This window comes from Trachurus japonicus, chromosome 19 (genome assembly GCF_045865225.1).
Source record: "Trachurus japonicus isolate A0001 chromosome 19, Traja_1.0".
Classification (NCBI taxonomy): domain Eukaryota; kingdom Metazoa; phylum Chordata; class Actinopteri; order Carangiformes; family Carangidae; genus Trachurus; species Trachurus japonicus.
In genome coordinates, this window is record NC_140925.1 from 1,099,834 (window position 1) to 1,118,420 (window position 18,587).

General features: G+C 43.9%; 1 protein-coding gene across 1 annotated transcript in view; it reads left to right on the forward strand.

Annotated features, from left to right (window-relative positions):
• Positions 1–17,855, forward strand: part of LOC146967085 (scavenger receptor cysteine-rich type 1 protein M130-like) — a 40,258-nt gene extending 22,403 nt beyond the window's left edge. The window contains exons 5-8 of the mRNA XM_085762164.1: positions 2,719–3,039; positions 16,008–16,337; positions 16,796–16,914; positions 17,724–17,855. Of these exons, the coding sequence (XP_085618290.1) occupies positions 2,719–3,039; positions 16,008–16,337; positions 16,796–16,914; positions 17,724–17,855 (902 nt within the window). The remainder of the gene's footprint in view (positions 1–2,718; positions 3,040–16,007; positions 16,338–16,795; positions 16,915–17,723) is intronic.
• The last annotated feature ends 732 nt before the right edge of the window (positions 17,856–18,587 follow it).

Sequence of the window (18,587 nt, forward strand, 5' to 3'; positions counted from 1 at the left end):
ATGAAGCTCCATTTACTTTATTAACATCTCCCGCAGATTGAAGGGTTTGTTCCATCAGTACAACAAGGTTTTATTCTCATGTTTTTATATCAGTGTCATTCTTCATGCTACCACAAGATGGAGCCAAAGTAATTAATCTTTACCTGCTCAGGTACAAGTGAAGCTACAGTTTGGATTTGCTTCATTCCTGTTTTAATCAAACTCACTTATTTTACTCTTCACTCTCTTCTCTGTGTTCAGAGTCTGTCAGGTTGGTGGGAGGAGCCAGTCGCTGTGCAGGTGAACTGCAGCTGAAACAAGGGGAGTGGAGACCAGTGGACAGCGACTACTTCAACTGGAACCTGGAGGCAGCATCTGTAGCCTGTAGAGATCTGGACTGTGGCTCTGTTGTTTCAACAAGAGGAAGAGAGGAGTCCTCAGAGAGGTCTGTGTGGGGGATCCACACTATTTGTGTTCTGTCTGGATCTACCCTGAGGGAGTGTATATCATCATTATATTCCTCTTCCTCCACCGTGGAGATCACCTGTTCAGGTAAGTCTATCAGTGACATCATCAGTGACAGTCAGGTTTAGTGTCTTCCTTCCTTTGTTGTGGAGGCAGAAATGTTCAGTAACATGTTATTTTTGTATTTAAGTCAGTGAAGGTCTGAAAACAAGACATTTAATATCTCAACATGTTACATCACGTAACATCTCACACACACACACACACACACACACACTCACACACACACACACACACACACACACACACACACACACACAGAGACCATGGTCTTCCTGCATGTACAGGTGTAGGCAGCTCCCTGATCACATGTATGTTAAATAATGAAGAAAGCTCTATGTCCTATAGGAAGCCTTCACTGTAGTGAGTCATCTTACTCTCTCACTGTCGTTCCTCCATCATTATTTTCTTTAACATCAAGAGTTTTAACACTTCAGTCTCTTTGAGCTCATCGTCTCTGACAGATCTCATTCTTTAGAGTTTGACAGATTTCTCTCTGGTTTATTTCTGCTGTAAAGACGTCAGAGACTCCTCATGAATTTATTTCATCTGTGGCGGCAAATCACATCACATGACTCTTTAGATACTCCTGTCGATTAAAGGAGCATTAACGCAAATCCAAATTCTTAATTCGGCCACTAGATGGAGCCAGTGGCGGAGCATATCAGATATAAACAAGTGGGCGTCTCTCCTCCATACATATCACATAAATAATATCACAACACTACACTTTTGGCTATTTTCTTTGTAAATTTAGTTATGGCTCCCCCCGACCTATCTTTTACATATTTCAGCTTATTTTATGCTATTACTGCTGTATTTGCGTTAATGCTCCTTTAAAGTGGACTAACAAGGTTGCTTGACTGATGATGTTAAAGGGCATTTCCAGTCGTAATCAATGTTTACCTCAGATATCAGGTCTCCTATGATCAGTTCATTTCATACCATCCATGCTCCCAACTGCAGCGTGTGGACGTTTATATTCGTTTCTGTTCAAGGATCATTTTTTCAGTGTTCATTAATGGGCTCTGGACTGATTTTAAAATTGTTCTGTGGTCACAAGTAACGTCATTTTGACCATCATTTCAATTAAAAAATTTGCTTTACAATTAAATTTAATCAAAATTCGAACTTACCGCAGCTTCCGCATTGTTCCTTTCTGGGTCAGAGGACAAACACCTCAGAGTCCCTCTACTGTTGTGTTCTCTGACCCAGAAAGGAACAATGCAGAAGCCACGGCAAGTCTGAATTTTAATTTAATTTAATTGTTAAACAAAAAAGACGTTACTTGCGACCACAGAACAAGTTTAAAATTACTCCGGAGTCCATTAATGAACATTGAAAAAATGATAGAATATAAACGTCCACACGCTGCAGTTGGGAGCATGGATGGTATAAAATGAACTGATCATAGGTGACCTGATATCTGAGATAGACATTGATTACGACTGGATATGCCCTTTAAAGTTGTTTCTGTGAAAATTTTGAATGTCCTGACTGAAATAAACACATTTTCATTCATTCATTCATTCATTCATTCATTCATGTTGAAGTCAAGACCGTTGGTTGACTCGAGTCTTTGACTCAAGAGCTGGACTGTGAGTTTCTTTAATGGTTGTGTTGGGGACAGAGGAGGAACTCATTTCTGGACACATGCTGATGACTTTAAAGTTGATATGACAGTAAATAAAGGTCAGGATCAAGGGGGCAGTTGTCGGTCTGAGGAGTGAAGCTCACTTCCGCGTTCAAAAAACTGCAATCCCCTTGGATTCCTCTGGGGGCTGGTGTCAGAAGGGAGCATTCCCCATAGAGCCCCATGTTAAAATCGCCGACTTTACATCCTCAGTAAACATGTTAAAAGCCTGGTGTCAGAACGTTTTTTCGTCTCAATCGATAGTTTCTACCCCCGCACACACTCTGAGGGGGGTGAATTTTTTTTTAACTCTACCGTTTTACTGTTATTAGGTTAAAACTCTGACCAATTAGGGCGCGGAAACGTTGAGTGACAGGTCCGAGCAGCTCCGTGGACAGCTGCTTCGAGGCCAGTGGGCGGGTTCTCGGCCGGCCAATCCAACATGGCGCTGTTCAGGCCGCCATATTTGAGTCACAAAAACGACTCCCCAAAACCAATGGGTGACGTCACGGACGCTACGTCCATTCTTTTTACAGTCTATGGTCAGGATCAAAGTTTAAATGTTGTGTCTCTCTCTGCAGACTCTGTCAGGCTGGTGAATGGGACCAGTCTGTGTTCAGGCAGACTGGAGGTCAAGTCCAACCAGTCTGACCAGTGGTGGTCCTCAGTGTGTGAAGATGACTTTGACCAGCAGGATGCAGAGGTGGTCTGTAGGGAGCTTGGCTGTGGGGCTCCTTCAGTCCTCCAGGGGGCGCTCTATGGAGCAGTGGAGGCTCCAATGTGGACCAAAGAGTTCCAGTGTGGAGGCAACGAGTCAGCTCTCCTGGACTGTAGAAGCTCAGGCTCAACTAGAACCAGCTGCTCACCTGGCAAAGCTGTTGGACTCACCTGCTCAGACACAGGTGGAGCTACAGTTTGGATTTGCTTCATTTTTGTTTGAATCAAACTCACTTCTTTTACTCTTCACTCTCTTCTCTGTGTTCAGAGTCTGTCAGGTTGGTGGGAGGAGCCAGTCGCTGTGCAGGTGAACTGCAGCTGAAACTAGGAGAGTGGAGACCAGTGGATGACAGCTACTACGACTGGAACCTGAAGGCAGCATCTGTAGCCTGTAGATATCTGGGCTGTGGCTCTGCTGTTTCAACAACAAGAAGAGAGGAGTCCTCAGAGAAGTCTGTGTGGTGGATCAACACTGACTGTGTTCAGTCTGGATCTACCCTGGAGGACTGTTCATTATCAATTTCCTCTTCCTCCACCGTGGAGATCACCTGTTCAGGTAAGTCCATCAGTGACATCATCAGTGACAATCAGGTTTAGTGTCTTACTTCTTTTGTTGCAGTGTCGGAAATGTTCAGTAACATGTTATTTTTGTATTTAAGTGAGCGAAGGTCTGAAAACAAGACATTTAATATCTCAACATGTTACATCATGTAACATCTCTCACTCACTCTCTCACACTCACACACACACACACACACAGACCATGGTCTTCCTGCATGTACAGGTGTAGGCAGCTCCCTGATCACATGTATGTTAAATAATGAAGAAAGCTCTATGTCCTATAGGAAGCCTTCACTGTAGTGAGTCATCTTACTCTCTCACTGTCGTTCCTCCATCATTATTTTCTTTAACATCAACAGTTTTAACACTTCAGTCTCTTTGAGCGCATCGTCTCTGACAGATCTCATTCTTTAGAGTTTGACAGATTTCTCTCTGGTTTATTTCTGCTGTAAAGACGTCAGAGACTCCTCATGAATTTATTTCATCTGTGGCAGCAAATCACATCACATGACTCTTTAGATACTCCTGTCGATTAAAGGAGCATTAACGCAAATTCAAATTCTTAATTCGGCCACTAGATGGAGCCAGTGGCGGAGCATATCAGATATAAACAAGTGGGCGTCTCTCCTCCATACATGTTATGCTTTATGGTATTTAGAGATCAGCTGTCAGAGAGAGAGCAGCCTCGTTTGGTGATGAGAAGAACAAGTTCTCTAGTGTAGGACATGAGGAGAAAAAACATGCAGGTTTTCTGTAACAAGATGGCGCACCCCCGTAGTAACTCCGTTAAAATCATTTTGTTTTAACGCCAGGGTTTCTGCCTTAACAACAAAAGGGCTGCTGCCTAAACAAACGTCTTCAAAAAAAAGAAAAAGAAAAAAAAATCTATATACTAGCGATATTCACCACAAATTGATTCCCCCTGTCATGTGTATGTCATTCTCTGGGCTGTAAGAGCAAAACACAGTAATTACACCAATTATATATATAAAAGTTGATTATATGCTTCATTATTAAACTGTCACGAGCTTATCATATGTCTAAGGCAAATGTCAATATCCCAAACATTATAGCAATATATGATTTTGGGGTAAATATCACAACACTACACTGTTGGCTATTTTCTTTGTAAATTTAGTTATGGCTCCCCCCGACCTATCTTTTGCATATTTCAGCTTATTTTATGCTATTACTGCTGTATTTGCGTTAATGCTCCTTTAACTCTTTCGCGACCACACAAATTTCTCATCACATCCGCTCAGGACCACATGTTTTTGGCTATTTTTTACCTTTTTTCTCACGTCGAACCTAGAAACAAACGGTCTTCGCGTGGTTGAAGAGTGACTTTCCAACGTGCTCCTTGAAAAAACGGCGAGTTTTTCCGCCGTTTCGTTCGTGAGTACGAAGGAGAAGAAGAGAGCTGGGTTTCTCCAAAAACGGAGCTCCCGCCCCAGTTTCAGAGAAAAAAGCACTTTTGTGTCAAGTGGCAATCGGCTCATTTTACTGGTACTCTGCGGTGTGGCGTCTCCCAAATCATTTCTACGGCTAAATAAATATTTTCAGAGGCAAATCTGGGGGGTGTGGCAGCGTGGAGAGCAGTGGTGCAGCGGTGTGGGTCTCTGGCTGCAGCGGAGCAGCTCCGTGACACTGCTGTGTGACTGGCCGGCGATGAGTGCTCTGGGGCGGCCGGTCACAGCCCCCGCTGCACAGCCCCGCTCCGCTGCACCGTGAAAACAGCAGAGATAACGGGCTTTCAGATCCGAGTCTCCAAACCAGGGGCCTCATTTATCATTGTGGATACACGTTTTTTTACACGCTCTTTCCCCCGTTTTGTGCGTACGCACTTTTCTCCGCCTAATACGGGATCTATCAAACCAAAACCTGTCGGGAGAAAGTGCCGAAATTTACGACCAGTCTGACCATGGCGTACCATGATTTACACGCCTTTTGAAGACTAGGAGGAATTGGCGCCGCCACTGCAGAGTCAGAGAACTGCAGTCCCCCCCCCCCACACACACACACACCACCACCACCACCACCGCACACGTGTTGACTTCGGCACTTTACATGAAAAGCACAGCGACTCAGATTTTTCCTCTGTGCATTTACACTAGTTTGCTCCTAAATACAGGCTTTATAAAACGAATTTCGTTTTCTTTTGATATCATATTGATATTTTTCCCCTGCATGTAGGCTACACCTCTTCCACAACCAGTCTGTCCAGTCTGGAAAATAATTTCTGCGACGTGCGTGTGTTACGTAGCCAGACTGGACACACACACAGCGCAGCAAGCCCAATAATGTCGGAGCAAATCAAAGCAAATGAGAAAACATGATCGATATTTTTTGTGTGAATAATATTTATTGTATTTAACAAAAATGGGTGCTGCCCAACATCATTTTAGGAAAAGTCACAGACTGGTGGACTTCAATGTTTTTTTTTATAGGCTATAGGTATATATATTAGGGGTGCAACGGTACAGGTAGCCCACGGTACGATACGTACCTCGGTTTTTGGCCACGGTTCTCGGTACGGTTTCGGTATGTGTTTTGTGCAGAGAACTTTTTTTTTCTCCCAAAATAATGTTTAGAATTTATAATATTTATAATATAGCTCTCCCCTCTATCTCTCTCACTCACTCACACGCACACGCACACACACACACACACACACACACACACACACACACACACACCTGAACTGTCTGTGAACAGCCCCTAGCTCCTCCCTCTGCACACTTCTTTAGTCTTTCAGTATGGTGCACACTCTGAAGCCACTTTAAAACAGAGATCGCGCTATATTGCCGTCATGGAAGACCGTCACTATGCAGCAGCCACAGTCTCTCACTGGGAAAGAAGGAGTTAGTCTATTGTGTTTTTTTAAACAGACTTTCACTACTCTCATCCCTGTCAGTCAACTCCTGCTCGACCTCGGTCTCTCTATCGCGCGCGGGCGCGCGGACACGCGACCACACACATGCGGTGTGCATGGACAGAGTCCTGCTGGAACTCTAATAAAAGCTAAATGTGCTAAATCGCGCTAATAACTTATTAAATTCCCCCGCGATTGAGAGTGAGGAGTTGTCGTCACAGCTCAGAGCCCCAATACATCCATGTCAGAGCCCCGCCCCCCTTCTCCGCCATGATGGAAGGATTCCGGTGGCAACAGCCTTACTAGTCTATGGGCAAAACAAAATCGTCTACTCCGTAATTTACTGTTTTACAATGCCGGAAATCACTGCTGTGTTAAAAACTGCTTCAGTGATTTACTTTCTCCTTATTCTTTCTAGTAATTTGTTGATCTGTTGGCGCAAAAAAGAGCTAGAATTTAGTCCGTCTCTGTGCTGTTCTGATGACGTTGCCCCTGGCAACCGATAGCGTCTCCTTCCATCATGGCCGACCATCGTCACGTGACTCCTCACTCTCAATTGCGATCAGCGACCGCTCATGCCGCCGTCTGTTTGTTTTCTTTTTTTTTCCCCCTCTTCTGTGTGTGAGCTGCTCATGGATGTAGGAGCTGCTGCACTTTCAGTTGCAGGGGGGGAGTCACTGTGAGTGTGTGGAGGCTCAACAGTGATTGGACATCGACTCGCGGGGGCGGGCTTTCGCCTTAAACGGCCAGGCACACACATGCACGGCACAGCTGCCTGTAAAGCAGGAAGAGCTGATGGAAGCTGAATCTGAAATACCGCGGTCCAAGAGCGTATTGCACCGTGCAGGCCGTACCGAACGGTTCGGTATTTTACCGAGAACCGTTGCATCCCTAATATATATATAGCTATGCACAAATGAAAATCAAAGTCGTCCAGTGAACGGCAGTTGGGGGTTAGTGGAAAGGGGTGCAAAGTAATACTAACTGGCAGTGGAAACCCTGCTTTAAATTATTATGATATAATCTAAAATAAGGGGCAGAATAAATATGATTCCTCTTCTTTCTGTTCTGTTTCATTTAGATTTGGGAGTTTTTTGTTTTTATTGAAGCCTTTCAATGCAAGATGATGTTTCTGACTGATATTGCCGTGTTACCGTGTATCTCGCTTTCAGAGAAATTCCACTTCTTTCTCCGCTCTCCGTCCGTCTGTTGTCTTCACCGTCTTCCACTGACGTCATTCCACACGTTTCCAGAGTGCACATGGCTACTTAATATGCATGTACTGATTTGCATTGACCATATATGGTTGTGTGGGGCCGTTTAGGGGGCTGGGTATGAGGCTTGTTTTCATCCACGCTTTTCTCAGGTCCGGGGGTGCAGCCGTGTGTACGCGGAGTTTGATAGATCTGAAAAGAGTGTATATTTTTTGGTCGTACGCACATCTTGCCTTTCGGTCGTACTGAAAATTTAAGAGGACTTTTACACCCTCTTTGATAAATGAGGCCCCAGAAACGTTTGTAACAGCACCGGAGAAAGTCGCCAGATTTGTCGCTAGTCGCTTGACAAAAAAAAGTCGTCAAGAGGGTTTGGAAAGTCGCCAGATTCAGCGAGAAAGTCGCAACACTGTAGCCGACAGCCGCACAGCGCTGCACGCCGTCCCCAGAGCAGCATTCAAGGAGACCGATTACTCAAACAAAACCAAGATCACACAGTTTATAAAAAACATTATGTTTTGATTGTAGTTTAAAACAGTTTTACATATCAGAGGACTACCACATTCACACACAGGGTACCTCAGAGTGTCTATTATCATCATCTGTAAAAAAAAAAAAAACGGTTTTGACGAGTTAACTTGTTGATGGTCGTGAACGTTCGGCAGGCTGTGACGAGTAAACTCGGCAATGGTTGCGAAAGAGTTAAAGTGGACTAACAAGGTTGCTTGACTGATGATGTTAAAGGGCATTTCCAGTCGTAATCAATGTTTACCTCAGATACCAGGTCTCCTATGATCAGTTCATTTCATACCATCCATGCTCCCAACTGCAGCGTGTGGACGTTTATTTGTTTTTGTTCAAGGGTCATTTTTTCAATGTTCATTAATGGGCTCTGGACTAATTTTAAAATTGTTCTGTGGTCACAAGTAATGTCATTTTGACCATCATTTGAATTAAAAAATTAGCTTTACAATTAAATTTAATAAAAATTCGGACTTACCGCAGCTTCCGCATTGTTCCTTTCTGGGTCAGAGGACAAACACCTCAGAGTCCCTCTACTGTTGTGTTCTCTGACCCAGAACGGAACAATGCAGAAGCCAAGGCAAGTCTGAATTTTGGTTTAATTTAATTGTAAAACGAAAAGGACGTTACTTGCGCCCACAGAACAAGTTTAAAAGTACTCCGGAGTCCATTATTGAACATTGAAAAAATGATAGAATATAAACGTCCACACGCTGCAGTTTGGAGCATGGATGGTATAAAATGAACTGATCATAGGTGACCTGATATCTGAGATAGACATTGATTACAACTGGAAATGCCCTTTAAAGTTGTTTCTGTGAAAATATTGAATGAGTCTGAATGAGTCTTTGACTCAAGAGCTGGACTGTGAGTTTCTTCAATGGTTGTGTTGAGGACAGAGAAGGAACTCATTTCTGGACACATGCTGATGACTTTAAAGTTGATATGACAGTAAATAAAGGTCAGGATCAAAGTTTAAATGTTGTGTCTCTCTCTGCAGACTCTGTCAGGCTGGTGAATGGGACCAGTCTGTGTTCAGGCAGACTGGAGGTCAAGTCCAACCCGTCTGACCAGTGGTGGTCCTCAGTGTGTGAAGATGACTTTGACCAGCAGGATGCAGAGGTGGTCTGTAGGGAGCTTGGCTGTGGGGCTCCTTCAGTCCTCCAGGGGGCGCTCTATGGAGCAGTGGAGGCTCCAATGTGGACCAAAGAGTTCCAGTGTGGAGGCCATGAGTCAGCTCTCCTGGACTGTAGAAGCTCAGGCTCAACTAGAACCAGCTGCTCACCTGGCAAAGCTGTTGGACTCACCTGCTCAGGTACAAGTGGAGCTACAGTTTGGATTTGCTTCATTTCTGTTTGAATCAAACTCACTTCTTTGACTCTTCACTCTCTTCTCTGTGTTCAGAGTCTGTCAGGTTGGTGGGAGGAGCCAGTCGCTGTGCAGGTGAACTGCAGCTGAAACAAGGAGAGTGGAGACCAGTGGGCAACAGGTACTGGAACCTGAAGGCAGCATCTGTAGTCTGTAGAGAGCTGGACTGTGGCTCTGCTGTTTCAACAACAAGAAGAGAGGAGTCCTCAGAGAGGTCTGTGTGGGAGATCGACACTGACTGTGTTCTGTCTGGATCTACCCTGAGGGAGTGTTCATCACCAGGTTCCTCTTCCTCCACCGTGGAGATCACCTGTTCAGGTAAGTCCATCAGTGACATCATCAGTGACAGTCAGGTTTAGTTTCTTCCTTCCTTTGTTCCAGAGGCAGAAATGTTTAGTAACATGTTATTTTTGTATTTAAGTGAGTGAAGGTCTGAAAACAAGACATTTAATATCTAAACGTGTTACATCATATAACATCTCTCTCTCTCACACACACACACACACACACACACCATGGTCCTCCTGCATGTACAGGTGTAGGCAGCTCCCTGATCACATGTATGTTAAATAATGAAGAAAGCTCTATGTCCTATAGGAAGCCTTCACTGTAGTGAGTCATCTTACTTTCTCACTGTCGTTCCTCCATCATTATTTTCTTTAACATCAACAGTTTAAACACTTCAGTCTCTTTGAGCTCATCGTCTCTGACAGATCTCATTCTTTAGAGTTTGACAGATTTCTCTCTGGTTTATTTCTGCTGTAAAGACGTCAGAGACTCCTCATGAATTTATTTCATCTGTGGCAGAAAATCACATCACATGACTCTTTAGATACTCCTGTCGATTAAAGGAGCATTAACGCAAATCCAAATTCTTAATTCGGCCACTAGATGGAGCCAGTGGCGGGGCATATCAGATATAAACAAGTGGGCGTCTCTCCTCCATACATGTTATGCTTTATGGTATTTAAAAATCAGCTGTCAGAGAGAGAGCAGCCTCGTTTGGTGATGAGAAGAACAAGTTCTCTAGTGTAGGACATGAGGAGAAAAAACATGCAGGTTTTCTGTAACAAGATGGCGCACCCCCCGTAGTAACTCTCTCACACACACACACACACACACACACACACAACGTCTCGAGAGAAGCAGCCTCTCTGTTTTCCAAAACTACGGAGTGGCCCGCATTAATGTGCCGTTAAAATCATTTTGTGTTAACGCCAGGGTTACTGCCTTAACAACAAAAGGGCCGCCGCCTAAACTAATGTCTTCAAAAAAAAAAAAAAAATCTATATACTAGCGATATTCACCACAAATTGATTACCCCCTGTCATGTGTCATTCTCTGGGCTGTAAGAGCAAAACACAGTAATTACACCAATTTATATATATAAAAGTTGATTAGATGCTTCATTATTAAACTGATTGTCACGAGCTTATCATATGTCTAAGGCAAATGTCAATATCCCAAACATTATAGCAATATATGATTTTGGGGTAAATATCACAACACTACACTGTTGGCTATTTTCTTTGTAAATTTAGTTATGGCTCCCCCCGACCTATCTTTTACATTTTTCAGCTTATTTTATGCTATTACTGCTGTATTTGCGTTAATGCTCCTTTAAAGTGGACTAACAAGGTTGCTTGACTGATGATGTTAAAGGGCATTTCCAGTCGTAATCAATGTTTACCTCAGATATCAGGTCTCCTATGCTCAGTTCATTTCATACCATCCATGCTCCCAACTGCAGCGTGTGGACGTTTATTTGTTTTTGTTTAAAGGGACAACGAGGAGTTTTGGAAAAGCGAAGCGTTTTCAAACTACATTTATGAGCCTCCGCGCGCACCGTAAAATTCTTTTGACCGGTGCAAGACGGACTCATGTTTTCATTCATCAATAATTAAAGTCAGAGGTTCAAAGAGGTTCACATACCGCCGTAGTTCCCACCATAAACGGCGATTCAGCTACGTTATTCTCATGACTCGTTGCGAAACTGAAAGTAAAGAAACGCTGGTCGGCTCGACCAGCATCTCCGCCACCACTAATAGTAACAAAATAACGATAGAGACAGAATGATATATTTATCGAAAATGGGCCCATTAACAAGTGTGGGTAGCGGAGATTCATCCACATTAACGTGAGACTTTTTTATAACCGATTAGAAACTCCTCGTTGTCCCTTTAAGGATCATTTTTTCAATGTTCATTAATGGGCTCTGGACTAATTTTAAAATTGTTCTGTGGTCACAAGTAACGTCATTTTGACCATCATTTCAATTAAAAAATTAGCTTTACAATTAAATTTAATCAAAATTCGGACTTACTGCAGCTTCCGCATTGTTCCTTTCCGGGTCAGAGTCCCTCTACCGTTGTGTTCTCTGACCCAGAACGGAACAATGCCGAAGCCACGGCAAGTCTGAATTTTTATTTAATTTAATTGTTAAACAAAAAGGAGGTTACTTGCGACCACAGAACAAGTTTAAAATTACTCCGGAGTCCATTAATGAACATTGAAAAAATGATAGAATATAAACGTCCACGTTAACTGATCATAGGTGACCTGATATCTGAGATAGACATTGATTACAACTGGAAATGCCCTTTAAAGTTGTTTCTGTGAAAATTTTGAACGACCTGACTGAAATAAACACATTTTCATTCATTCATGTTGAAGTCCAGACCGTTGGTTGACTGGACTGTGAGTTTCTTTAATGGTTGTGTTGGGGACAGAGAAGGAACTCATTTCTGGACACATGCTGATGACTTTAAAGTTGATATGACAGTAAATAAAGGTCAGGATCAAAGTTTAAATGTTGTGTCTCTCTCTGCAGACTCTGTCAGGCTGGTGAATGGGACCAGTGTGTGTTCAGGCAGACTGGAGGTCAAGTCCAACCAGTCTGACCAGTGGTGGTCCTCAGTGTGTGAAGATGACTTTGACCAGCAGGATGCAGAGGTGGTCTGTAGGGAGCTTGGCTGTGGGGCTCCTTCAGTCCTCCAGGGGGCGCTCTATGGAGCAGTGGAGGCTCCAATGTGGACCAAAGAGTTCCAGTGTGGAGGCCATGAGTCAGCTCTCCTGGACTGTAGAAGCTCAGGCTCAACTAGAACCAGCTGCTCACCTGGCAAAGCTGTTGGACTCACCTGCTCAGACACAGGTACAGTTTGGATTTGCTTTAGGGATGCACATTTTGAATTTTTTTTCTGACCGATAACCGACACTCGTTAACCGATTATTAACCGTTAACCGATAAGATTAAGATGCTTGCGGCGCACAGCAAAAAAAAAAAAATATCGCTCCAATTCTTTTTCTTCTTTTGGGCCGTTAAATACACACGTGCGCTGCGACAGAGCAGCGCCACATCCACTGTGCTCTGTCTCAGCTGATTGCGGTCATATGGAGGTTACATCGTCCAATGTACAGTAGAACTGTTTTTATACAAAGTGCAGCCAAACACCAGGCTGAAGGAACAGCAGAGCTCCTCTGACAGCTGCTCTGTGGAGCTGCAGGAGAGCTGCAGGTGAACGACTGGACAGCAGCGACGTCCTCGTCCTCTTTTTTTTTTTTTTTTCTCAGCGTCGTAGTTACAGGTGATTCACATCTATGTCCGTGTAGCTACATTTATTGTCTGATCTTCCTTCATGGGGGCTGCTGCACATAATGTCAGTCCTCCTGTGTAACTTTTTGCTGCGAATATGACTGAAGGCAGTGAACTCTGCACGTGTCGACATGCCCCGATGAGTTGACGACATAAGGACCTAATAATAATAAAAAAATAACCGATTCGGTCAAAGTTCTTGTTATCGGTTAACGGTTAAACGGTTAATCATGTGCATCCCTAATTTGCTTCATTTCTGTTTGAATCAAACTCACTTCTTTTACTCTTCACTCTCTTCTCTGTGTTCAGAGTCTGTCAGGTTGGTGGGAGGAGCCAGTCGCTGTGCAGGTGAACTGCAGGTGAAACTAGAAGAGTGGAGACCAGTGTACAGCTACGACTGGAACCTGAAGGCAGCATCTGTAGTCTGTAGAGAGCTGGACTGTGGCTCTGCTGTTTCAACAAGAAGAAGAAAGGAGTCCTCATTGAGGTCTGTGTGGTGGATCAACACTGGCTGTGTTCAGTCTGGAGTTACCCTGAGGGAGTGTTCATCATCATCAGATTCCTCTTCCTTCACCGTAGAGATCACCTGTTCAGGTAAGTCCATCAGTGAGTAATATTTCCATTAATCTACAGTGCCCCCCCCCCCCCCCCTCCCCACACTGCACCCCCCTTGTAAGAGAAGCAACCACATCACACCAGCTACCTGTGAGTTTTAGAATTGATTTTAAGATTTTACTGATCGTTTTTAAAGCTTTAAAGACCCCTTCCTCTGTGTTTTTTGTGCTTTTCACATGTTCCTGTGGCATTTTTCTGATGTTAGAGGACGTATCAGCAGAAAAGGAAGTGCAAAATTGCATGTCTGAGTTTTTCTGCCTTCTAATTGCTGTTAACCAACGGCAGACGCAAACTGGCAGTTTCAGGGAGACTGGGGTTGACAGCGTCACAACCCCAGGGCAGGGCATCGTTAAGTGTAACTTAGTGGTAAGTTATTGTTGACAGCTGGTGTGAACAATAATCACACCAGCCAGTAGAGTGGACTGAAGTTAACTGCCCCATGCTCGAGCTGAACAGTACACATTGCATCTAGTGAACCCTATTGCTAGGCAATCATGTCAACACATTCTACCATAAATTAATTAGTTATCACGAGAAAACGGTCTTTGTTATAATGAGATAACGAAATAAATTAATTCGTTATCACGGAAAAACAGTATTTGTTATATTGAGATCATGAAATAATACGTCGTTATCACAAGAAAACTGTAAGAAAAAAAAATATTATGGATGTGGCCGGTCTTGGCTTCCGTAATTGTATTATGTATTTCAATTGTATTTATTGATAAGACCTTTGTAACCTTAAAAGGTGCTCTTTAAAATTATAATTATTATTGTGCCGATCGGCATCCGGATCTTCTATTGGCAACTAGGACGATCGTCGATGTTTTTTTCTTCACATTATAAAACACACACGCTGCTCCAGCTGTGCAGCGCCACATCCACTGAGCTCTGGATCAGCTGATCGGTGCACCGCAGATTGCAGTTAGATCTTCGCACCTTCAACTCTTATACAAAGTGCAGCCAAACACCAGGCGGAAGAGAGAGGAACTGCAGAGCTCCTCTGGCCGCTCGGCTCAGCTGCAGGTGAGACAGCTGGAGAGCGCAGGTTTTTTATTTTTATTTTTTTTTAGCTAATGTCAGGTACGCGAAAGCGTGTGGTGACACACGTGTTGGTCCGCATTCCCTCATACAGTATTTGCCGTGCATGTGTACCTGCGTCAGGGCCGTCCCTGACCAAAATGGGGCCCTAAGCGAAAAAATTTCGTCGGGCCCTCCTATAATCAATTATAATGCAAACTACAACCACTAATACTGGCAGTTTAGCAGTTCTATACTTATACTAATATTAATTAAAAAAACAATTGCTATTGCTATCTATTATTACTATTATTGTCATTATTATCATCATTATTATTATTATATAGGCTACAACTACAATCCTAATAAAACATAGGCTACTAATTCAGTACCAAAGAGACTGATATTTCAAAATGTAGCTGTATACATTCAAATTTAGTTCCTTCTGTCAACCAAAATATCAAATACACTCATTTGTATCAATATTTATCTCTAATATCTCCTCCAAAGCTGCCTGTCATAGATTAAATTCACCAACAGATCCTTGTGTGGAGATACAATTATAAACTTGAGCCGAAAATATGACCAACAACTGATACATTTACCACTGCCTTTCAACAGAGGTGAATGCAGACAAAGGTGTTAACAAGACATTTAATAAATGGTAAGGGCCGCTGGAAAATGACTTTCATCTCCAGACCACAGTCCACATCTACTGGAGGCTAGCATCTCTCCTCCTACCTGCAGCAGCAGCAGCAGCTGTGCTGAGCATGGAGGTTTAGTGCTTATGCCACAAAGTTTTACATTTTTAGTAGTGCTGCCGTTAACACCATTAGCAGCGTTAACGGACATTAACGGTGATAACGGCGCCGTTAATACGGCCCAGCACTAACTTCAACAAATGCCCACCTTCGAGAGAAGCACGAGTTTCCTTTTGTTTTGCTTTTTTTCCCTCTTGCTCGCGCCTGACTCGTTCTTTTCGAAGCCGTGATCACGTCTTCACCTGCAGCTGCTTGACAAGTGCCTGCAGCGCATCTGACCAGTGATTGGTCAGATCGACGCGTGACGGCGCGCGCGGTGTCAGATTACAAAAAAAAAAGGTCTCTTCTCCCTCTTCTCCTGCCTCGCGCTGACAGCTGATCTAGTAGCGCGCACCACGGCTGTGCATATGCGCATCCTTTGTGCAAAACGGGGACCCTACTGGATCGCGGGGCCCTACGCACTGTGCGTGATCTGCGTGTAGGCAGGGGCGGCCCTGACCTGCGTACCAGTTGTAATACAGAATAATTAATATCAATTTTGTCTTGTGGTCTCTCCAGTGAACATCTGGATCAGAGTCCTTTTAGAAACTGACTGTTAACAATCAGCCAATCATCTCTCTGTTTGCAGACCTGCTGGTCCAGCCAATCATCTCTGTGTCCTCCATGTACGGGGTCTCCCAGGCCCAGCAGCAGGGTTATTCAGGAGTGTTGATGGGCTCCAACTTCACCATCAGCTGCTCCATCCAGCCACAGTACCCAGGAGGCTCCTTCCAGCTCACCTTCACCTCCTCCACCACAACGGACAACTACACCCAGCCAGCTGTCAGTCACTCCGCCTCCTTCCTGTTTCCTGCTGCAGAGCCCGCCCACCAAGGAAACTACAGCTGTGTTTATCACCTCTACGTTTTCTCTCATAACTTCTCCTCTGAGAGCCGTCGACTGTCCCTCACCGTCTCAGGTGAGTTGAAGCACATTTCACCTGTCTGTGCTCAGGGGCCCATTGTCTCTTCATCCGTCCATGTTGCTGTAGTGAAAAGTCCACGACAGGAGAGGATCCAGTGAAGGTACATGAGCACCATGATGGTGAGAAACTGGGTTTTACATGATGAGTCAGACGTCAGCAGGATGATTCAGCTTCACCAGGATCATGTTTGGTAAACTGCCTGTAAAGACGGTGATTAACACTCACCTGAGACATTTCAACCAGACACAGGCTGGAAGGAGACAAGAAGCTTCAGTTCTTCCTTTCAGACTAACTCTGTCCACCTGTTGTGTCTGTCCAACATCGTCAGAGCACAGAGACGATCAGACGACCTCATTCTCTAAGAACTGACTCAAACATGTTGAGGTTTGTTTAATGAAGCTGTTGTTCTCATGTCATGTGATCTAACGTGATGACTGAATGTGTCTCATCAGATCCACCAGATCCAACAGGTCGTATCATCAGACTGTTCATCCTGCCACTCGGTCTGCTGCTGCTGCTGATCGCTGTCATCTGTCTCAGCCTTAAAGGAGCTGGATGTAAGAAATGTATGGTAAGTAATCATAAAATCACTCAATATGTCGGGAATCATGTTAATTTGAAATACTGATCTAACTGACAACATTAGTACAGCAGGAATATTCACATTTAAAAACACAAATCACTGCACATGAACATGCACTAAGGCTCCTGTAGATGCAGAGTAACAGTGTGTTGAGTTGACGTGAACTCTGCTCGTAGTTACTGTGAGTCAGCAATAAAACAATCAGAGTAAAAAGCTAGATATGTTTTCATCTTCATGACTTGGCGCTCTTGTTCCCTGTTTTGTAAGTTTGTTTTATCTACTTCGTATTTCAACGATTTTAATTGTTATCTCTTCACCTGTTCTTACCTGGCCAGGGACTACAGGTGGAAATGAGCAAATGTTGCTATAACCTGGCTCAGGACATCTTTTCTTGTCTCACAAGATTCACGTTTTTTGTGCACTGTCCCTGTTTTAAATAAATAAATTCCGATCTGTCCTATGATAACAGATGTAGATGTTTCTCACTGCAGGTAGTAACAAATGCAGTCTAACATATTAGCTATAGAGAGGCATGTTCATCTTTACTGTAGAGACTGTAGAGACCGTCTGAGTGAATCTCGGGGTACCATAGCCACAAAGCTGGAGCAGGGCAGAGGTTAGTGTGTGGATATCTGGAAACAACGCGTTGCAGCAACAGTTTTGGCCACAGTCTTACGTACAGCTCCTTTAAGGTACCAGACTCACCTTTGTTGACCTGAGCTCTGTCTGACATGAAGCTCTCAGCTCCTGTATGTTGAACTGAAGTCTCGTGTCTGTGTGCTGCCACATCTCTCCAGGCCACCAGGGGGCAGAGTCCAGTCCAACAGGAGGCCATAGAGCTGCAGTCTTTCAACCTGGGTGTTTCCACAGCTGACGGAGGGCCAGCTGAAGAAGAAGGAGTCCAGGCTGCAGAGGAGGAACTTGTCTAACATCCAGACTTGTCAGCTGCCACACACCTGTCCATCAACTCAGTCAACGATCCAGCACCGTCCCTCAGATGTTCCCTTTAGAGTTTCACTGAGATCCAGCATCGTCCCTCAGATGTTCCCCTTAGAGTTTCACTGAGATCCTGCAGGAGGAAATCCTCTGTGGTTTCATCTCTCCTCTCAGTCTCATGTGATCAACAGGTATATGCAGCACAGTATCTCTTGGTGAAACAACACTGACTTATTGGTTTAGAGACTGAAAGTACAGTGATGATGCTTTCAAAGGCAAAGTTATGAATCATTTTTTCCTTCATCATTTAATCTCAGCCAAAGATGAGTGAAGAGCAAACACCTGGATTTTGGACCATCATCTTCAGGACTGTTGGGACTTTGTGAATCTGAAGCAGAGCAGAGAGGAAATCTGTGTGAACCGTCTGTCACACACAAGTTCACCTGATGATTCCTGACTATATGTAAATAGTTGTATTTAGCCATTACTAACAGCTGCCCAGTTGCTTCATGCTTCACTATCTAAAAATATACGTATATAAAGATATAAACATACAACACAATAATGAATGTGGAAGTCGACCGCCCACCTCTCCAGTACATTTCCTATGATGCCCTCCATAGTCTCTCCTCTAAAGCTTGTTTGTGTGGCTCTTTTGTGTCCTCTGCTCTCCATATCAACTCATGTGCTGTTTATCATGTCTTCATAGTATGATAAGAATTCTC